The sequence below is a fragment of the Lutjanus erythropterus genome, chromosome 2 (assembly GCF_056507025.1).
Source record: "Lutjanus erythropterus isolate fLutEry1 chromosome 2, fLutEry1.hap2, whole genome shotgun sequence".
Lineage (NCBI taxonomy): Eukaryota > Metazoa > Chordata > Actinopteri > Lutjaniformes > Lutjanidae > Lutjanus > Lutjanus erythropterus.
Genome location: NC_139318.1, coordinates 47081062 through 47101742, shown reverse-complemented (window position 1 = coordinate 47101742; position 20681 = coordinate 47081062). Strand labels below are relative to the sequence as shown.

Here is a 20681-nt window from a genome sequence, read left to right as displayed (position 1 = left end):
TGCCGATGTTGATTCGTGTTTTTGCCGTTTCCTGTCATGCTTGTGTTTACTTTCTGGTACAGTGTATGTATGATCCTCCATTTGTCAAAACTGTGCCAGTCAAGGTTCACAACACTAAATGGTCTGCCAGCAATCACCCGCGTCTATCCTCCCCGTCTACTTCCATGTTTATGCTGCCGCGTCTACGTAAGGTCGCCATGGGCTTCCCAAGACTCACTGTTAGTGCAGTTTGTCCGCTCTGCGCTGCCGTAGACGGCGCAGGATGATGATCTCCGTAAGTCGACCCGACAGTATGTAACTATAAATGGCTAATTCCCGTTATTTATTTCTAAAATAACGGGAACATATAGATTATGAGTTTACGTTGATTGATAATAATAAATAACATACTTATATATAATATATCTCATTTATGTACATAAATTCCTGTAATTATTACACACTGGTCCTTTAACTGAGGCTTCTCTGGACAGTGTGTGCTCCATCTCACTGACTAACAGTGTATCTGCACTCCCAACAGGTGGCGTAGTTTGACTGTAAAACACTCAATACACTCAATATTCCTCTGAATATCACAAGTGGGTTCAGGGCAGTGAGCATTTCGGCATTGGAGGTCTTCTTGAACCTCAGAATTGTTTGTATCTGTGTTCCTGTTCTGATGAAGCACAGGAAAACACCTCACTGATGCCCATATAAGGAATGAGACTGCAGGCCCGAGTGAAATCACACACACACAGAAGTTAAGAGATCAATCAAGAATTAAACTTTTCATCTCCATCTTAGAGTCAGAGGGTAAGTTGTTTTTTCAGAATTAATACAATATGACGTACATTTCATCTAAAGATTGTAGCTGTAAAACCATGAAACATGCTGACACATTTAAACACCTGTGCATAAAACCCAAGATTAGGTGATTATTTTAATAAATGAGTTTTCTCTTCTTCAACATGTCCATGTGTTTAAAAAGTGGTACTGAAGTGCTTAGTATTTGTATTTTGTAGTATAGACTGAATGTCACACAGTTTAAACCCAAAATGGTCCCTACAGTGATTCTGTTTTTATCACTTAATTTGCAGATTAACTCCGTCAGAGACACCCAGGTCCCGTTCAGCTGCCTCACGTCTGATCTCCTCCGTCCTGCAGACGCGGCAAAACCAGCAGATGTGCTGTAAGATAGGACCCATCATGTTCTTATCTCTGTGAACAGACACACACTCACATACATGAACTCAACTGTAAGAGGAGGAGGGGGACCATTAGGAGTCAAAAGGACAGAGAAGAAGGAGGTCAACAGTAGACTGTGGCACGGTGAGTGTGAATACAACTTTTTATTATTTTACTGTTGTAATTTTCTGAATAAAACACATTAAACCTTCTGTAACCCAAGAAAACAAACACTGTTATAAAGAAAACCAGGTGACCAGATGGAGAGCTGGTTTTATTAGACTGTATACTGTGTGTGTGTGTGTGTGTGTGTGTGTGTGTGTGTGTGTGTGTGTGTGTGCGCGCGCAGAGAGAGATAATGTGTTACTTTCAGTTTTAATTGAAAATGCGTCACATCAACAGTGTGTGACCCAAACTGTTGATGTAACGCATTTTCAATTACCTCTGCCAGGACCATGTTTTATTTTATTTTTTTCTTTATTTGGTGATGTTGTGTTTGTATAATGTGTTTGTGTTTTGTATAATATAATTCCACTATGCCTCTGAACTAAATAAAGCTAAAATATATTGACAACATGGACTAAATTATGTCCAAAAATCATAAATATACTAAGTTGTGGGTTCTGTATTCTCATTTTAGTGAAGTATCTGAACCAAACTGTCTGACAAACTTCAAATAAACTTATTTCATATATTATGGGTGTAATATTCAGTCTAGTTACCATTTTTTCCAAGCTTCAGACATAAAAGTATCAGCAAAATGTAGTAAAAAGTAAAAGTAAACATTCTGCAGAATGGCCTATTTCAGACTAACATATAATATATTATTGGATTCTAATTATTGATGCATTCATGTGTTCATCACTTTAAGGCTGCAGCTGACGGTAAAGATGGAGATAATTTTACTTACTATATACTGGCAGGGTGCTTCATCTATAATAACAGAATAAAATAGAATTTATTTGTTGATTAGATTTTGTATTAATATGTGAATCTTCAAAGTAACTAGTAACTGAAGCTTTCAAATAAATGTAGTGGAGTAAAGGTACAATACTCCTCTGAAATGTGGTGGAGTAGAAGAAGAAAGTATCATGAAATTGCAATACTAGAGTAGAGTAATGTAAAAGTACCTCAAAACTGTACTTGAGTAAATGTATTTAGTTACTCTCCATCACATGTAATGAGCTTAAAGGAAACAGACGTCTGTATTTGTTGTATTTAATGGATATAGATCAGAGTGTGTAAGTCGTGTTTTTGACACACGTATTGATAGTTTTGTGTGTAAAGGTAATACACAGTGTCTAGTGTCTGAGCTGCCACAGCAGACTGTTATAGATGAAGTGATGAATCACTGAAAAGGTTTTTGTAAACTCACAAGAGTTGGGTGACAGGATGAAGACGTGAGAGGCTCCTGAGCTGAACGTCCGAGGGTCTCCTGTCCTGCAGAAAGTTCCACATCCTGACGAATATGAAGGAGCTGATGGTCAACAATGTTTTAGTTCCCTGTAACTCTGTACAAGAAAACATCACAGAAAAATAAAACACTTTAGTTATTTTGTCTTTAATGTGATTTAAACATGAAGATGAGAAAATGTAAGGTGTAATGTAATAATGTGAGACAAGATAATATGTCATATGTTGTTGTTTTTAATTCAGTCTGTTCATGTCAAGAAAGATGCTCATAAACAGATTGTGTTATAAATTTGATCAGTTTGAGGACTCCTCTGACTGATTTACTGTAAATGTCCTCTCAGTCTTGTGTGTGACTCTTGAACAAACTTGTTTCCTGATTCTTGTGTTCTGAGCTCTCAGTCAGTGTTACTGTTTTATCTCTCAGACTGACTTCAGAACAGAAGATGAGTGTGGAGGAAGAGAAGGACAGAGCAGAGTCTCCAGTGTCCAGACGTCTGTCTATGAAGAGAGATCAGTCCAAAAATGATCTTCTGTTCTTCAGTAATGAACCTGAACTCTCAGACTCAAAGTAAGAGAACTGATACTAACTCATTTATACAACTCGCTTTCACTTACCTCTGCCAATGACATGTATTTTTGTTGTTTTATTGTTTTTTCGCTTGTATAATAAAATATTCCACTAAAATGTCATTGCTAACTTAAGTAAAACTTTTTTGATATAGACAAGTAGAAATCCATGTTCCCACTTTCCTCTTAGTATCTGTTCCAGCTGTCAGTCACCAAGAAAAGCTGTAATCTAATCGAAGAGACAAACTTTTCAACCTCTTGATCATCAACAGTAGCAGGAGTTTGTGTGTTCAGCTTCCTAAATGTCTTTGTCATAATTTATCAAGGATTGATGTGATACACATGAAAACATCTTTGTGTTTGCAGAGTTCAGTCCAACAGACAGAGAGCAGAGTCTCCAGTGTCCAGCTGTCTGTCTCTGAAGAGTGACTGGTCCATGGAAGAACCTATATACTTCCATAATGAACCTGGACCCTCAGACACAAAGTAAGAGACTGTTTTTACTGTAAACTGACCTGATGGAAGATGATGGTTTGAAGACATAATAAATTAATTAATAAATGAATTTTCATCATACAGAACTATTAGTGTAGATGTTGTGTCAAACTGAGATTGATCTTAGTCTGTGTTTTATAACCACAAAATACTGATGGTATTTCAGTAGCTAAAGAAAACCTCAATTTTAAAATTAACACTTGAAATTGACTTAAATATTGATATATGTACGCCCTGACATTGAAGTTACAGTAAATATTTGCAACTATTCAATATCATAAAGGTGATATATACAACATTTATCTTATGAGTCGCTGTAGAGAACGAGCACCTCAGACGAAAACAAATGCATGCTTTGTTTTTTCAATAAAGTTGGGGGGAAAAAGTGTTGTCTGAACTCACACTGCTCATAAAACTGACCAGACTGTCAAACTACACAGTGCTGATCAAATTATGATCAATATTCTGTTCTTTTTCTTTTTTTTGTCTGTAAACCGACCCAGATCTTTGACAACACATTGTCACTTTCTAAAACATAATTCGTGTGTCCAGTGTTTCCAACAGAGACTCTTAAAAATCAAATCAGGGTGTCAAACTAAGCAGTGTTGATCAGAAGTGGATCAATATTGTTACTGCATCATCTTCTTCTGATTGAAATGCTTTCAGAAACAGATTGTAGTGACAACACTCAGCCTACGGCTCTGTGCTTTTTGGTTTCTACCTTTATGTCAGATCGCTGCCTTTGTTTTTCTTTCATTTCTGCGACAGTCTGACCTCATGAGGCAGCAGCATTCACAGCGTCCACCACATGCTGCCACTCGGAGCCTTTCTGGTGTCTGTAATGTCCGCTGTGTTCACTAAACTTTTTTTTTCTTGTCTTAACCTCAACAAAGTCTTTGATTTCACACTGTGTGAAGATTCTGGTTTTAGCCCTTCTGTTGCTGACTGCACCAATCATCTTCATGCAGTCACTATGGATTAGAATGAATTTGGGGCGTTTAAATGATCATTTATATGCAATGATTGTATGTTAAATGAGGTTCGCAAAAGGTGCAGCACATGTCAACTTGACTGCATGTCATAAAGGGAAACAGGTGTAGGACATGCTTACACCCTGTTTTATAAATCAGGATATTTTTCTACGCAAGCACTTTGTGTGTTTTGTGTGTGTGCCACCTTTTGAAGGTGAATCCTATGCACAGTTTTATGAATGAGGCGTCATGAGGCTGCAGGAGAGGGACAGGATCTGAAGATGTTCCCCCAAGTTCTAGAGGGCAAGTGGTAAATAGGGGAAGTCAAGTTAACTAGATTCTGCTATGGATGAATTTTGGCTCCACTAAAACTCAACATAGTTATCACACGTTAATAAACAGAAAGTCAAAATGCATCATACAAACAAATATGGAGAATATTGTGATCAACACTGCTTTGAAGAAACGTTACATTATGGTCACAATGAATAGATTAGGCCTGGGCGATACAGCGATAATGAAGTTTCATATCAGTCGATATCAATAATTATTGATCATGTAAGTTGTGACTGAAGATATGTTGTGTGCTCCAGAGGGTGGAAGTGGCTGAGGGGATAAAAAAAAAGCTTGTTATATTGTTTTGCAACAATATTACAGGGATGACAATTGGTGCTTTCAAAAAATGTGAGATTATTTTATAAATAATCATCAATTATGTGGATATAATGCCTAAGTGAGTAAAGGCAAATAATAGATCAGCTGGAACAGTCTGGTAAATTCTCAAATGACATCATTTACCTGTAATGTCACCTTTAAAACTAGGAAAAGACAACACTTCTGACATATCACGATCTAACGATATCCAAAATCTATCATGATATCTAGTGTCAAATCAAAATACAATATGATATCATTATATTGACCAGCCCTAGAATAGATGATACAGTCCTGGTGTGGCTAGAAAAGTAATTAGTTTAAAAAGACTTAGCTGTACATAGCTGTATTATTTTATAAGAGTTATTAATACCTCCGACCACCAGAGGGCATATTAATGTATGTGTAATGTGTATAATGAGTGTAAGCTACATTTGTTTTGCCTCTGGTTTAGACAGTAGGATTTGATGGAAGAACACAGATGGTGTTGGATACACATGTTCACCAAGTGATGTTACAGTAGTTAATAAATAAATAAATATACAAGGTACAGTTTATAATATCCTACAGCTGTATGATGAAAAGCAAACTTGTGCCTCCTGACAGTAGTGAGGTATTAGATCATAGATTGGAGAATAGGCTGTGTTTGTCTGCTTCATCTGAGTAACTAGACCATTTAAATTTGTGGAATTTGTCCATTCTGGTACAGTTTGAGACCTGCAGTAAGTGAATACTAGTTGACTTGTAGGGTTGATCAGTACTGTATTTTTTTTGTCTTGGTTTTATTCAAAGCTTGTCAAAGTTTTTATCAACATAAATGACTTTTTATTTAGTTACGACTTTTTTTGTCAGTGAAAAATGTTATGAAATTAACACTGATTTTAGGACACTTTTAACTTTTAATCAGTTCCAACAAAACTGACTTAAGCTAATCTGCCCAAAGTGACTCTAATATAATTAAGGACATAATCGTCTCTCTTTAATGGAAGAAGTTTACTGTGAAGAGGCTGCAGAAAGTGCTGAGTTCTACTGATAATAAAGTACAGACACTGAATGTTATAATGTAAAAAGAAAGAAGACAAAATGAACAATCATTTTCATTATGGACTAAATGCTGAATTCAAACAACTTTTTTACTGTTCTCTGAACATCTGAGCCTCTGTACCGTGTTCTGTCTCTGTGATATTTTTCAACATTAATCAACAAATGATTTTAATTATAAAGAAATGTCTTCACAGAGAGATGAAGAGGAGTCGTGTTTCTGTGGAGGAGCAGCCGTCCTGCTGTGTTTTGTGTCAGGACGTCCTGAAGGATCCAGTCTCTACCAGCTGTGGACACTGGTTCTGCAGACAGTGTATCACCTCATACTGGGACCAGTCTGGTTCATCAGGAGACTCCTCCTGTCCCCAGTGTGGAAAAAGATCCAGAACAAGACCTGGACTGCAGACAGACAGTCAGAGCAGCACTGAACAAAGTAAGACTGCACATCTGTCTGTTGATGTCTTCATGTCTGAAAACACTTTTTTTTTTTTTTAAGATGATTTGTTGGGGCTTTTTTGCCTTTATTGCGATAGGACAGCTAAAGACATGACAGGAAAGGGGGTAGAGAGGGGGGGGGGGGGATGACACGCAGCAAAATGGCAGGCAGCAATTGAACCAGCAGCTGCTGCTGAGAATTGACAGCCTCAACACATGGGGCACATGCTCTACCAACTCAGCTATAGGGGCACCCTGAAAAGAGTTGCAGTGGTGTGTCAGTGTATTGTAGAAACCACATACTGTTCCAAACCTATAGAAGGTAAAGGAAATGGGACAAAGGTGTACTGACCCCTGGCATCACAGACTGGTGGGAGTTTTGTCTTCGCATTAATCAATCTGAATGATGTTTGTTCTCCATCTGCAAAGATTAAGATGGAGAACTATTAAACTCACAGTCACACTGATTCACAGCCAGACAGATGCCTGAAACACAACATGAGCCAAAGGCTTTAAACAGCAGCCTACATTTGCTGCTCATGTCTCCTTCTCTAACTTACAAACATCGTATTCTGCAGATCGACTTGTTGAACAAGTGACAAAACAAACATCCACTGGGGAAAAGTGCCCTGCTGACAGCAGTTTGGATGCTGCAGTAGATAACTTGGCTCATCAGTCTCAGCACATTGAACAGTTTAAAACCTGTCCTGCTGATATTAACATTAGTGGTGGATTCAAGGGGGTGGCCCCTGTTAAAAAAATAATGCAGAAGTGCCTTTGATGCCCCTGATTAATGCCTTTTAGGTTGCCCCTCCAGTGGAGAAACACAATGCAGTGCCATATAGGCTACCTTAGATGCTAGAAAATTATTTGGCCTTTAAATGATTAAATAGTGCTGGTGCCCCACCACATGGAGATGGTGATCTTTATATTTTTATAACCCTCCCCCTCAGACAGCCTGAGTTGTACAGTCTAGATGTTTAACATGGTCCTCTTACTTTACTACCTCAGCTTGTAAGCTACAGTTTTCAGTTTTTACTACACGCTAACACTACTTATGGTTTCAGGTGGACTTTATAAACCTTACTTCTTTCTATATATTTATTACCATATGTTCAAATTTTCTCAAATGTCACACCTTTTTCTCTTTTTCAGTGGATGATGGTCTGCAGGAGGTTTCAGATGAACATAAGATCAGTCTGAGGAGGAGATGTGAACATGTGACTGAAGGAACTGATGAAACAGGAAGTGAAACCCTCCTCAACAGGATCTACACTGAGCTCTACATCACAGAGGGACAGAGTGAAGAGGTTAATACCCAACATGAGGTGAGACAGCTGGAGACAGCTTCCAAGGTGGAGACCCTCCATGACACTCCAATCAAGTGCCAGGACATCTTTAAAGTCTTACCTGACCAACAGAGACACATCAGAGTCGTTCTGACCAACGGCGTCGCTGGTGTTGGAAAAACCTTCTCAGTGCAGAAGTTCACTCTGGACTGGGCAGAGGGTTTGGAAAACCAAGATGTCAGTCTGGTGGTTCTGCTTTCATTCAGGGAGCTGAACTTGATCAAAGATGAGCAGTACAGTCTTCTGAGTCTGCTCCATGTTTTCCATCCAACATTACAGAAGGTCACAGCAGAGAAGCTGGCTGTCTGTAAACTTGTGTTCATCTTTGATGGCCTGGATGAAAGCAAATTTTCACTGGATTTCAACAACAGTCAGGTTGTGTCTGATGTCACACAGAAGTCATCAGTCAACGTGCTGCTGACAAACCTCATCAAGGGGAATCTGCTTCCCTCAGCTCTCATCTGGATAACTTCTCGACCTGCAGCAGCCAATCAGATCCCTCCTTCATGTGTTGACAGGGTAACAGAAGTACGAGGCTTCACTGACGCCCAGAAGGAGGAGTACTTCAGGAGGAGGTTCAGTGATGAAGATCTGTCCAGCAGAATCATCTCACACATCAAGACATCCAGGAGTCTCCACATCATGTGTCGAATCCCAGTCTTCTGCTGGATCACTGCTACAGTTCTGGAGGACATGTTGACTACAGAGCAGAGAGGAGAGCTGCCCAAGACCCTGACTGACCTGTACTCACACTTCATAATGGTTCAGACAAAGAAGAAGAAGAAGAAGTACAATGAGGGACATGAGACAAGTCCACAGGAGCTGATGGAGGCTAACAGGGAAGTTCTTCTGAAGCTGGGGAGGCTGGCGTTTGAACAGCTGAAGGAAGGAAACATCATGTTCTACCAAGAAGACCTGGAGCGATGTGGTCTGGACGTCACAGAGACCTCAGTGTACTCAGGAGTTTGTACAGAGATCTTCAAAAGAGAGAGTGTGATCTTCCAGAAAACAGTCTACTGCTTTGTTCATCTGAGCGTTCAGGAGTTTCTGGCTGCAGTCTACATGTTCCACTGTTACAACAACAAAGAGACAGAGGTACTGGAGGCTTTCTTGGGGGGGGGACACACTGATTCAACACTGGAGGACTTCCTGAGCAGAGCCATGGACAAATGTCTGAGGCGTAAAAATGGTCACCTGGACCTGTTTGCCCGCTTCCTTCATGGCCTCTCTCTGGAGTCCAACCAGAGACTCTTAGGAGGTCTGCTGGGTCAGACAGACAACAGTCCAGAAATCATCGAGAGAGTCATCAACAACCTAAAGAAGAAGAAGAGGTATGATATCTCTCCTGACAGAAGCATCAACATCTTCCACTGTCTGATGGAGATGAATGACCTCTCAGTACATCAGGAGATCCAAGAGTTTCTGAAGTCAGAGAACAGATCAAAGAAGAAACTCTCTGCGATCCACTGCTCAGCTCTGGCCTACATGCTGCAGATGTCAGAGGAGGTTCTGGATGAGTTTGACCTGAAGAAGTACAAGACAACAGAGGAGGGACGACAGAGACTGATACCAGCTGTGAGGAATTGCAGAAAGGCTGTGTAAGTCTAGATGTGATCAACATTATAAAGCAATGTAAAGCTAACAACCCACCTGAAGCTATTATCTTAAAGGTCTACTAGCGTTTAAAAGTGGGGCATCGTGTTCTTCCCTGGCTGTGTGTTTGTCAATGAGGTTCTTTGTGAAAGTGTTTTTTCCTGTTTCGTTCCTCCTGTCTCACTTCTGTTTCCCCTACTCTCTGTACATTCACAAATAAATGACTCCTGTGGTAAGCAGTCAACATGGACAGAAAGACTAACTAGTTTGCTCTAAACAGTGGAGGGAGGTCAGTTCATATGTTGGTGCTGCAGACTTAGACAAACTTAGAGCTCTCTTCTCGCTGCTAAACAGATCTGTGACTCCTCCGTGGGTTGCTTCTGCAGACAGGTTTAGAAACAGGAGTGAAGATAAATATTGCGTTTGAATCACAAAAATTTTAAAAATCGGCATTAAGTCTGTCCTTGGTTCATTCTCCCCACAACTCTCTGGCTCTTAGCTGTCTGTTGACTCTGCCTCAGCTCTGCCCTGATTCTCTCCACACTTTCTTAGTGGTAAAATATTGCTTTCCCTCATTCAGGGTACCGGTAACTTCGGGCTGCAGATGTACTGGATTCAACCATATTGCTCAGTTGTTGCTGTCGTTTCTTTGGCAAAGTGTGCTTGTGAATTTGAGAGGCGGAGTTTCTGAAGGAGCACTGAATGGAGGGGTGTATTTGTTTGGCTGAATTGTTCACCTTCAACAGTTGAGATAACCTAGTTCATGTTTTTCCAAGAAAGTTTATTGACAATGTATTGTTCACCTTCTAATTCTCTTCCTTTGTGTAACAGAGACTTAATACAAATACAGCAAAATAACCTCAGGATTAAGAGGTTGTACTGAAAGTTCTGATGAACAGCATTACAGTCAGATTTTAGTGAATTCATTGCGCCAAACCAGGTGTCACAACAGAATCAATCACCGGTGCCACCAATAATTTTTCACATTCATACATTAGTCTGTATCCTCATATACACTTAAACACTTATCTTATGCTAATCTAAAATGCCAGTGGAAAGCACGATGCACAGTGGATTTAATTCATTCAAGGTGTGCTCAAATCCAACTTTGCCTGCTCATGCCAGGGGTGCAGGGGTATCCTGTCCAGTCGCCCCTTGCACCAGCAGCGCGCAGCGGGATACACCTATCAGCTGTGCCCAAGTACCTTGATTAATCACAGGCAAGTTTAGGCCAAGCATGCAATAAACCAATCACAAAGTCGGCTCTCATCACCCTTAAGAAGCAGGTGTGTCAGGAGAACAAGTGTTGGCAGCATGACAGAAAAGATTCTCAAGAGAGGAGACAGATCTCCTGGTTAGAGACGTGAAAGCCTGACAGCGCACAATAAATGGAGACAGCAGGACGTCTCCAAGGCAGCTTCATGTGTAAATAGTTTATTTTACATGAATGCCTACAAAAAGTAATACAATACATGAACCGCAAATGTCATGCAGATATTTGGCTCGTTATGTTTTTCACTAAAGCATCTTGAAATTATGTTACATTTTATAATTCATTATCAGGATAATCATTATTATGTAGCTCACTGGCTGAAGCTCCTGCAGAAGGAGCCAGCGGGCAGGAGGGTCGAGATGAATGAGGAACGGAGGAGAGTCTGCATGAAGCTGCACCTCAATCTGACCGAACACTCTCCTGAACCAGACTGAGGTGCAGCTTCAACCCATGTGCAAAATTACACACAGCTTCTCCACCCAGCATCAGGCTCTGACAGAAGAACACATACACATATATACTCATCTCGTGGTCACATATAAGGATATAAGAGCATTATTGTTCAGTCTTTGTCTATCTGGATCACAATAAATACACAGACACAAACACTCCAGCTGCTCCAGCTGTCATGTGACTGATCTGTTCAAGACGATCTGACAGCTGTGATCTCGTGCTGTGAGCTCTTTGCAGGTCTGTTGAGATTTATTAGGCTTGATAATTATAAATAATAATTCCAGATTTCTTATTAGTGAGAATAATTTTACACACACATGCACTCTCCGTTTAACATTAATGAAAGGTGTTTTTTGATTGTGGAGATGTGTGTGCATGACTCAGCTAAGTGCAAGACACACACACCTGTGTATTTGCTATCTTGCAGACGTGGCAAAAATGGCGCATGTGCTGGTGTAAGATAGCAAATCCACCTGCACCACCAGCACAATGGCTTTGTGCTAGTGTAAGATAGGGCCTTATACCACAACAAAAACTTACTAAAATCCTCGCAAATCTGCACTGGTTGCATCTAACAGCACATTCTGTTACGTGGCAGAGATCTGCACACTGGAACACCCTTTGTAGTTGTTCCTTGTGAAACAGTAATATCAGTTGAACTGAAACTTGATTTTAGGAGTAAATTATAATACCTTTACATGACATTTTCTTGTCAAATGTTTTTAATATAATTATCTGATTTAATTGTATTTAAATTTTCTATTATCTGTAATCACAGACTGTCTGACTGTCGACTCTCAGAGACTCAGTGTGAAGTTGTGGCCTCAGCTCTGAAGTCCAACCCCTCCCATCTAAGAGAGCTGCAGCTGGACTCCAAAAAACTCCAGGATTCTCAAGTGAAGCTGTTGTCAGCTGGACTGGAGAGTCCAAAGTGTAGACTGGAGACTCTGAGGTCTGTTCACTGACTGTGTTTTGGTCTGTACACCTCACATTTATCACAGTTAAACTTAGGTTTCATCTTTTGATTAACTTGTTTTCTTCGGGTTAGATTGACTCTATTCCAAACCCTGAACACACATCTCAAAACCAGTTTTTTAAAGTTGGTTAGTTCAAATGGCTGAACAGTTGGTATCTGTTCTGGGACATGTGTTAAACTGGCTGATTAAATTTTTATTTTTTTATATTACAACCATGTAATGTAAAACACACTGAAGCAAAGCATCAGTAAGTAAGAATCAGAGCTATCAGCACCCTTCAATTATTTATGTGCCGTCCTTGTTCTGTGTAATGTTGAAAGACCGACTAATAAAAAGCTTGTCACAAATATACTGGTATATACTGGTAGATATAATGGTATATACTGGTATTGTATGTGTTCAGTTACACTCAGGGCACCGTGTTACTGTTAAACTTTACAACCACTGTCCTAAACAGAAGTTCTTTGCTCACTCAATATAATAGATTATAACATTACAAGCACTTCCAGTTACATACATTTTAAGAGTGCAATTATTATTTTGACACTTCTGTACACTGCTCATCAGATAACATGTAGGAGAACACTGACAGTAGCGACGCTACAATATATTGAATATCAAAATAAAAAAAAACAACATACTGAACTGTGATGATCATTACCACAATATTACATTATACAATGTATTTTATTGTTTTATTTTCTAAAATGACTGTTGCATTGTTTTTGTTTTGCAATTGTGTAACAGAGATCAGCAGCATGTGATTAATGTGTGTTGACATGAACAGGTGTATGAATGTTGTGATGACATGTGGATGATGTCTGTAGAAGGCTGACACAATGATAAACTCACTAATGATTTTACAGAAAAGTGATTGAAGATCAGACAAAATCTGATTTATTATTAATAAATCTGCATCTTTTATTCTTTATTCAGATTGAGTTGGTGCAGTTTGTCAGAGATCAGCTGTGCTTCTCTGGCCTCAGCTCTGAAGTCCAACCCCTCCCATCTGAGAGAGCTGGAGCTGAGTCACAACAATCTGCAGGAATCAGCAGTGAAGCTGCTGTGTGATTTTCTGGAGAGTCCACTCTGTAGACTGGAGACTCTGAGGTCAGTTCAACTTTCTGTTAATATTGAACATCTTTCATGTTTAATTTACAGCTGATTCTAATTATATTCATACATAACTTACATCCATAAATTGTGAATCTCTTATAGTTGATATTTTCATTTCTCACTAACTAAACTTAGTCTCACAAAAAACTTCTGTAGAAAATGTCTACTGATAATGTTATATAAAATTTATGTTGGATGATCTCAAACAGGAATATTGTTTTCTAAAGTTTCATGATTTATTCTTTATTCAGATTGAGTTGGTGCAGTTTGTCAGAGATCAGCTGTTCTTCTCTGGCCTCAGCTCTGAAGTCCAACCCCTCCCATCTGAGAGAGCTGGACCTGAGCTTCAACAATCTGCAGGATTCAGGAGTGAAGCTGCTGTGTGATTTTCTGGAGAGTCCAAACTGTAGACTGGAGACTCTGAGGTCAGACATTATTCTTTAATTCTGTGCTGAGATTAATATGATGTGAAAGTTGAGGTGACACTGAACTGCAGACAGAAGGTTGATAATATACTGAGTATCTTAATGCTAAAGTCTATTTTCCTCTTCAGTGGTTTAGTCTTTTGACTGAGCAACTTTGATCTACACATTTAAAATCTTCATTTAACAAGAAAAGTCTACACTGGATTATTCACTCTGAACCACTTAAACATTTGTTTTTCATCCCATACTCCACATCATACTGTTTAAATAATAATAAATAGATAGATAGATAGATAGATAGATAGATAGATAGATAATCTCTATTTTAACTATCAAACAATAACAAATATTCATATTCTTGAGTTGAATCTTCATTTAATTTCTGCAGGTTTTTATTTGTGATGGCTGCACAATATAAGTTTGTATTGATGGAGCCACTGGTGGCGGCAGCAGAGTTTAAGAGCTGAAGTCACTACATCTTTATTTAATTAGCAGCATGTTGTCGTTAATATTAATGAGAGCTCTTTTGTGTTTTATAGTTTTTCAGGTGATTGGAGTTTCAGTTTTCTAAACTTGTCCATTCTAAATCTTCTTCAGCCTTGAACAGAATATTAAACATGAATAATTTCAAGTAGGAACATTGTCTTCTTGTGTTACATCTTTTATTCTTTATTCAGATTGATAGACTGCACATTGTCAGAGATCAGCTGTGCTTCTCTGGCCTCAGCTCTGAACTCCAACCCCTCCCATCTGAGAGAGCTGGACCTGAGATACAACAATCTGCAGGATTCAGGAGTGAAACTGCTGTGTGATTTTCTGGAGAGTCCACACTGTAGACTGGAGACTCTGAGGTCAGACATTATTCTTTAATTATGTGCTGGGATTAAAATGATGTGAAAGTTGAGGTGACACTGAACTTCAGACAGAAGGTTGATAATATACTGAGTATCTTAATGCTAAAGTCTATTTTCCTCTTAAGTGGTTTAGTCTTTTGACTGAGCAAGTTTGATCTACACATTTAAAATCTTCATTTAACAAGAAAAGTCTACACTGGATTATTCACTCTGAACCACTTAAACATTTGTTTTTCATCCCATACTCCACATCATACTGTTTAAATAATGATGATAGATAGATAGATAGATAGATAGATAGATAGATAGATAGATAGTCTCTATTTTAACTATCAATCAATAACAAATATTCATATGCTTGAGTTGAATCTTCATTTAATTTCTGCAGGTTTTTATTTGTGATGGCTGCACAATATGAGTTTGTATTGATGAGCCACTGGTGGAGGCAGCAGAGTTTAAGAGCTGAAGTCACTACACCTTTATTTAATTAGCAGCATGTTGTCATTAATATTAATGAGAGCTCTTTTTGTGTTTTATAGTTTTTCAGTTTTTCCTGAACAGATTATTTAACATGAATAATTTCAAGTAGTAACATTGTCTTCTTATGTTACATCTTTTATTCTTTATTCAGATTGAGGGGCTGCAGTTTGTCAGAGATCAGCTGTGCTTCTCTGGTCTCAGCTCTGAAGTCCAACCCCTCCCATCTGAGAGAGCTGGAGCTGAGATACAACAAGCTGCAGGATTCAGGAGTGAAGCTGCTGTGTGATTTTCTGGAGAGTCCACACTGTAGACTGGAGACTCTGAGGTCAGTTCAGTTCTCAGTTAATATTGAACATCTTTCATGTTTAATTAACAGCTGATTCTAATTATATTCATACATAACTTACATCCATAAATTGTGAATCTCTTATAGTTCATATTTTCATTTTTCATTAACTAAACTTAGTCTCACAAAAGACTTCTGTAGAAAATGTCTACTGATAATGTTATATAAAATTTATGTTGAATGATCTCAAACAGGAATATTGTTTTCTAAAGTTTCATGATTTATTCTTTATTCAGATTGAGGGGCTGCAGTTTGTCAGAGATCAGCTGTGCTTCTCTGGCCTCAGCTCTGAAGTCCAACCCCTCCCACCTGACAGAGCTGGAGCTGAGTAACAACAAGCTGCAGGATTCAGGAGTGAAGCTGCTGTGTGATTTTCTGGAGAGTCCACACTGTAGACTGGAGACTCTGGGGTCAGTTCAACTTTCTGTTAATATTGAACATCTTTCATGTTTAATTAACAGCTGATTCTAATTATATTCATACATAACTTACATCCATAAATTGTGAATCTCTTATAGTTCATATTTTCATTTTTCATTAACTAAATTTAGTCTCACAAAAACTTCTGTAGAAAATGTCTGCTGATAATGTGCTGATAAAATTTATGTTGAATGATCTCAAACAGGAATATGGTTTTCTAAAGTTTCATGATTTATTCTTTATTCAGATTGAGTTTCTGCAGTTTGTCAGAGATCAGCTGTGCTTCTCTGGTCTCAGCTCTGAAGTCCAACCCCTCCCATCTGAGAGAACTGGAGCTGAGAGGAAGCAAGCTGCAGGATTCAGGAGTGAAGCTGCTGTCTGATCTTGTGAAGAGTCCACACTGTAGACCGGAGACTCTGAGGTCAGTGGAGAGTTCAAGTCAGTCTGAGCTGGTTTCAGCAGTTTTGTACTAAACAGAGTTTGTAGTAAAGATCCAGTATTTCCTGCTTTCCTGAGTGAAAGAAAGACAGAGAGAGAGAGAGAGAGAGAGAGAGAGAGAGAGAGAACAATCAGCCAATCAGATGAGCCAGAAGCTTCTTGTGATCCTGTGTTTCAGTTGATATGAAGAAAGTGGTTGTTGTTGTTGTGTTTGAATCTGCAGGAAATAAAGCTGAATTACAGCTGACAGCATTATAAGATCAAACTGTCCTGTCATCAAACTTGATCTCAAACAGTTTTTTCTCTCTCTTTAAGCTCAGTCTAACAAAAGCCTGCAAATCATTGATTCTTGACTCTTATTGCTGTTATAGTCTGTGGATGAAGATGTAGGGCTTTAACATCTCCATATTTACATATTTGTAAATATATAATGTAATACTTCAAAAGTAGAAGACATATTCAAATGTCACTGACATGGTAGTTTTTGATTTTATTTATTTATTTTGAACATTATAATAGAAAATAATATCAAAATATAACCAATATTCAACAGACTTTCCATAGGAAACAGAAATTAACATTTCATGTGTAAAATGGAGCAGGAAGAATTAACATTCTTGTGTAGTTCTAACACTCCTCAATCCAGACTGTAAAAATAAAAAAGAAATGAAAAATGATAACATCACCATTAATAATTTACATTTTTTACTTTGTTTTATTTCTTCCTTCAGTCCAATCTACAAAATCATTCCACAAATTGATGTGCACATACTTCAGTATGAACACAATGTTGTTTCAATGGTATTTTTACATGTAAAAAATGGTGGAGCAGCACTTCAACATACAGGAAGTCTATACATGGATCAACACATCCTCAAGTCATGAGTCGATCCATCACCAAAATTAAACACTTAATATACATAATATTCCATCGTCATAAGAAGACGAACCAAACTCAGAATAAATAAACTATAAGTGAACAGCAGAGAGCTCGAGTCACGTTACCTTTATTTATAAAACACATTTCATACAACAAGCATAAACTCAAGGTGCTTCAGCTTCACACCTCTGCTGAGCAGAACAAGGTGCATGAGAACAGATTCACTCCATGACAACAACTTTTACAGTTAAGCAGGGACACAATGAACTTCTTCAACATCTACATCAGTTGAACCAGTGCAATAATATTCCTGCACGGGACCTGCACCACAAAGGATGATTAAATATACGAGGGGCATTCAAAAAGTTCTAAGACAAATGACATAAATTCAAACTGAGTCAAAATAGTGTAACAAAATGACCTTGAATCGTACCACTGATGACTTATAATCAAATTTGACAAGTTACAGCATTCTAACTTTGTTATTCAATGTTCCAGGTTACATATTACAAAACCAACTTTTTTGACCGTCCAAAATGAGCCAATTTGAAGTTCGAGCAAACATCAAATTTCTAACAAAACTTCAGTGGAAACCTACAGAAATCATTGAAGCTTTGCAAAATGTTTATGGAGACTCTTCACCTTCTAGAGCCGGATTTCCAAAGTTGAATGAACGTTTGAAAGGAACAAGATTTCAGTCCATACTTGAAGTGAAGAGGGAGGTTGTGACCTGGTTGACTAGACAAGCTCCAGAATTCTATCAAGAAGGAATTTCTCGGTGGAAACATCGCTTGCAGAAGTGTATTGAGTTAGGTGGATCTTATGTTGAAAAATAATTTTGTATCTTTCATAAATAAAGTTTTTCTTCAATTTGTCTCAGAACTTTTTGAATTACCCTCGTATGTGTCTGAGGGACTTGACAGTATTCAAGTTCTCATCTGCAAAAAAATAATATAATATCTAATAAAAAAATTGACAGTGACAGAACCTCAGGGTTCAGTACGTTCAGTACCAAAGAGCTGGTGGTGGACCTCCGCAGACGAGCACACTGCCCCCTGAAACCGGTGAACATGCAGGGAACGGACATCGAGATGGTGACATCTTATAAGTACCTGGGTGTTCATCTGAACAATAAACTGGACTGGACTCACAACACAACCACACTTTATAAGAAAGGCAAGAGCAGACTTTATCTGCTCAGGAGACTGAGGTCTTTTGGAGTGCAGGGGGCACTCCTGAAGACCTTTTATGACACAGTAGTGGCATCAGCCATTTTCTACGGGGTGGTCTGCTGGGGGAGCAGCATCCCGATGGCTGACAGGAAGAGACTCAATAAACTGATCAAGAAGGCCAGCTCTGTACTGGGATGCCCCCTAGACTCAGTGGAGGTGGTGGGTGAGAGGAGGATGATAGCTAAACTGCTATTGATGATTGAGAATGACTCCCACCACCTGCAGGACACTTTAACAGCACTGGAGAGCTCCTTCAGCAATAGACTCCTTCACCCAAAGTGTGTGAAGGAACGTTATCGCAGGTCCTTCCTCCCTGCAGCCGTCAGACTTTACAACCAGCAGTGCTCACAGTAGACCACACACACACCAAGTCTTACAAACTGACTGCACTATAATGTACTTCAACTGTGTGTTCCTATGTGCAATATCAATACTCCAACCAGGTGTATTATCATCCAGTGTGCAATATCTGTACCTAAATTCCTAACTCAATGTGTAATATCTACAATCCCTCTGTGCCATGGTGTAAATTTGTAAATAATGTATATTTGCTGTTACCATTTCCTATGTTATATATTTTCCCAGTTATATCTCCCTGTTTATATTGCTTGCTGCTATTTATTGTCTCTTTTATGTTGTTGATTTTACTATGTTTGCTATCCACTTTGCTGCTGTAACACTGGAAATTTCCCCACTGTGGGACTAATAAAGGAATATCTTATCTTATCTTAACAGAGAGAACCCTAAAACTGTCACAGTAATTAGGATTGCTTATTTAAAATTGTAACTAAACTGAAAAACTAACATGCTGTGTTACTCATTCCAACAAAAAAGTAATCTGGGTAGTGTAAAACATTACTTTGTGGCATGTTACCCACAACAGTGATCCTGTAAACACTGATTTATGACTTCTGTTGTCTGTTTTCTTCTCTCGTCAGATATAGGTGGTGATCTCTGTGAGTGTTGAGTGATGATGGAGGAGGTGATGTTGAGAGGATCAGCTGGTCGAAGACGTCCAAGCAGCAGTTTGTGTGTGAGAAGCTCTGACTGTATGAGAGATAGAAGGAGAGAGAGCAGCAGCTGTGTTCATGTTGGATCTGAGCTGCGGGGGAGGAAATATTCACATCACAGTAAAAGTACTAATACCATACAAAGAATACTCTGTTAGAGGTCAAAGTAGAAGTATGTCATTACAATCAGGAAAATGTACTCAGAGTATTAAAAGTGAAAGTACTCGATGCAGAAAAATGTCCCTTTTCAACTGAGTGAAAAAATGTGTTGATTCTTGTTATTTGTTTTTTCTCTGAAGCACAGAGTGACATTTTCTTTATTTCTTCCTCCTGTGATAAATGTAGAAATAATGAATACTAAAGACCATCGTCTGCTCATTGATACTTCTGTAGAAATCTTTTGTGTTTTGAAATCAATACTCTTTGTATCTATGCAAGTAAGTAAAAGATGGTCTACTATGTGTAACTTTTTAAAAAAAAATAATAATTATATAAGGACTGCCCCTTTTTCGCTTAAACACCTTCCTCTGAAAATGTCTGTTCATATCCCATGTCATTATGAGCACAATATTATGTACATGTATGTGTTTGTTCTGTTTGTAATATTTAGAAGAATAATATACAGAGTAAACAATGTAATCAGTTTTCAGATTCTTAAAAAATAAAGCTTATATTTTCCATCTGAAGCTCTACAGATTTTTATTTTTCTCACAATAAGAAACATTTTGCTTTAAACTGAGGAGGTTTCCAACTTGCAGGTCTTACATTTCCGACAGTCACCTGAAGGCAGCACGCTGTTCATGACTCCTGTTGAACACATCAGCATGAACCTGAGCAGCTGTGAGCAGATGTGATGAGTCCCTCTGCTGTTAACACGCTGCTCATTACAGGTTTTACTGAAACACTAAACCTCATTCTCTGAACAAAAATGTTCAGAGACCTAAATAATTCACTCTTCTGACAAAACTCTAAACATATTTTTACTCGCTGAAACACATTTTGCACTGTGATGCTCTTGTGTTTCAAAATGTTGCTAAATTAATTAATTAACTGAAATTAAACACACTTCAATTTTGAAAGTTGTGCCTCTGCAGA

At 38.5% G+C, this 20681-nt stretch overlaps 1 protein-coding gene across 6 annotated transcripts in view; it reads left to right on the top strand.

The window, feature by feature from the left end:
• Positions 1 to 20266, top strand: part of LOC146332346 (protein NLRC3-like) — a 36720-nt gene extending 16454 nt beyond the window's left edge. The window contains exons 10-13 of one of the 6 annotated variants that reach the window (XM_084741848.1): positions 13753 to 13926; positions 15412 to 15585; positions 15843 to 16016; positions 16274 to 16514. In XM_084741848.1, coding sequence (XP_084597974.1) covers positions 13753 to 13926; positions 15412 to 15585; positions 15843 to 16016; positions 16274 to 16499 — 748 coding nt within the window. In that variant the 3' untranslated portion in view covers positions 16500 to 16514. Of the gene's footprint in view, positions 1 to 7895; positions 9688 to 12186; positions 12374 to 13321; positions 13566 to 13752; positions 13927 to 15411; positions 15586 to 15842; positions 16017 to 16273; positions 16515 to 19648 lie in introns of those variants that run through there. The other 5 variants (XM_084741912.1, XM_084741904.1, XR_014772265.1 and 2 more) reach the window with 5 other exon arrangements.
• The last annotated feature ends 415 nt before the right edge of the window (positions 20267 to 20681 follow it).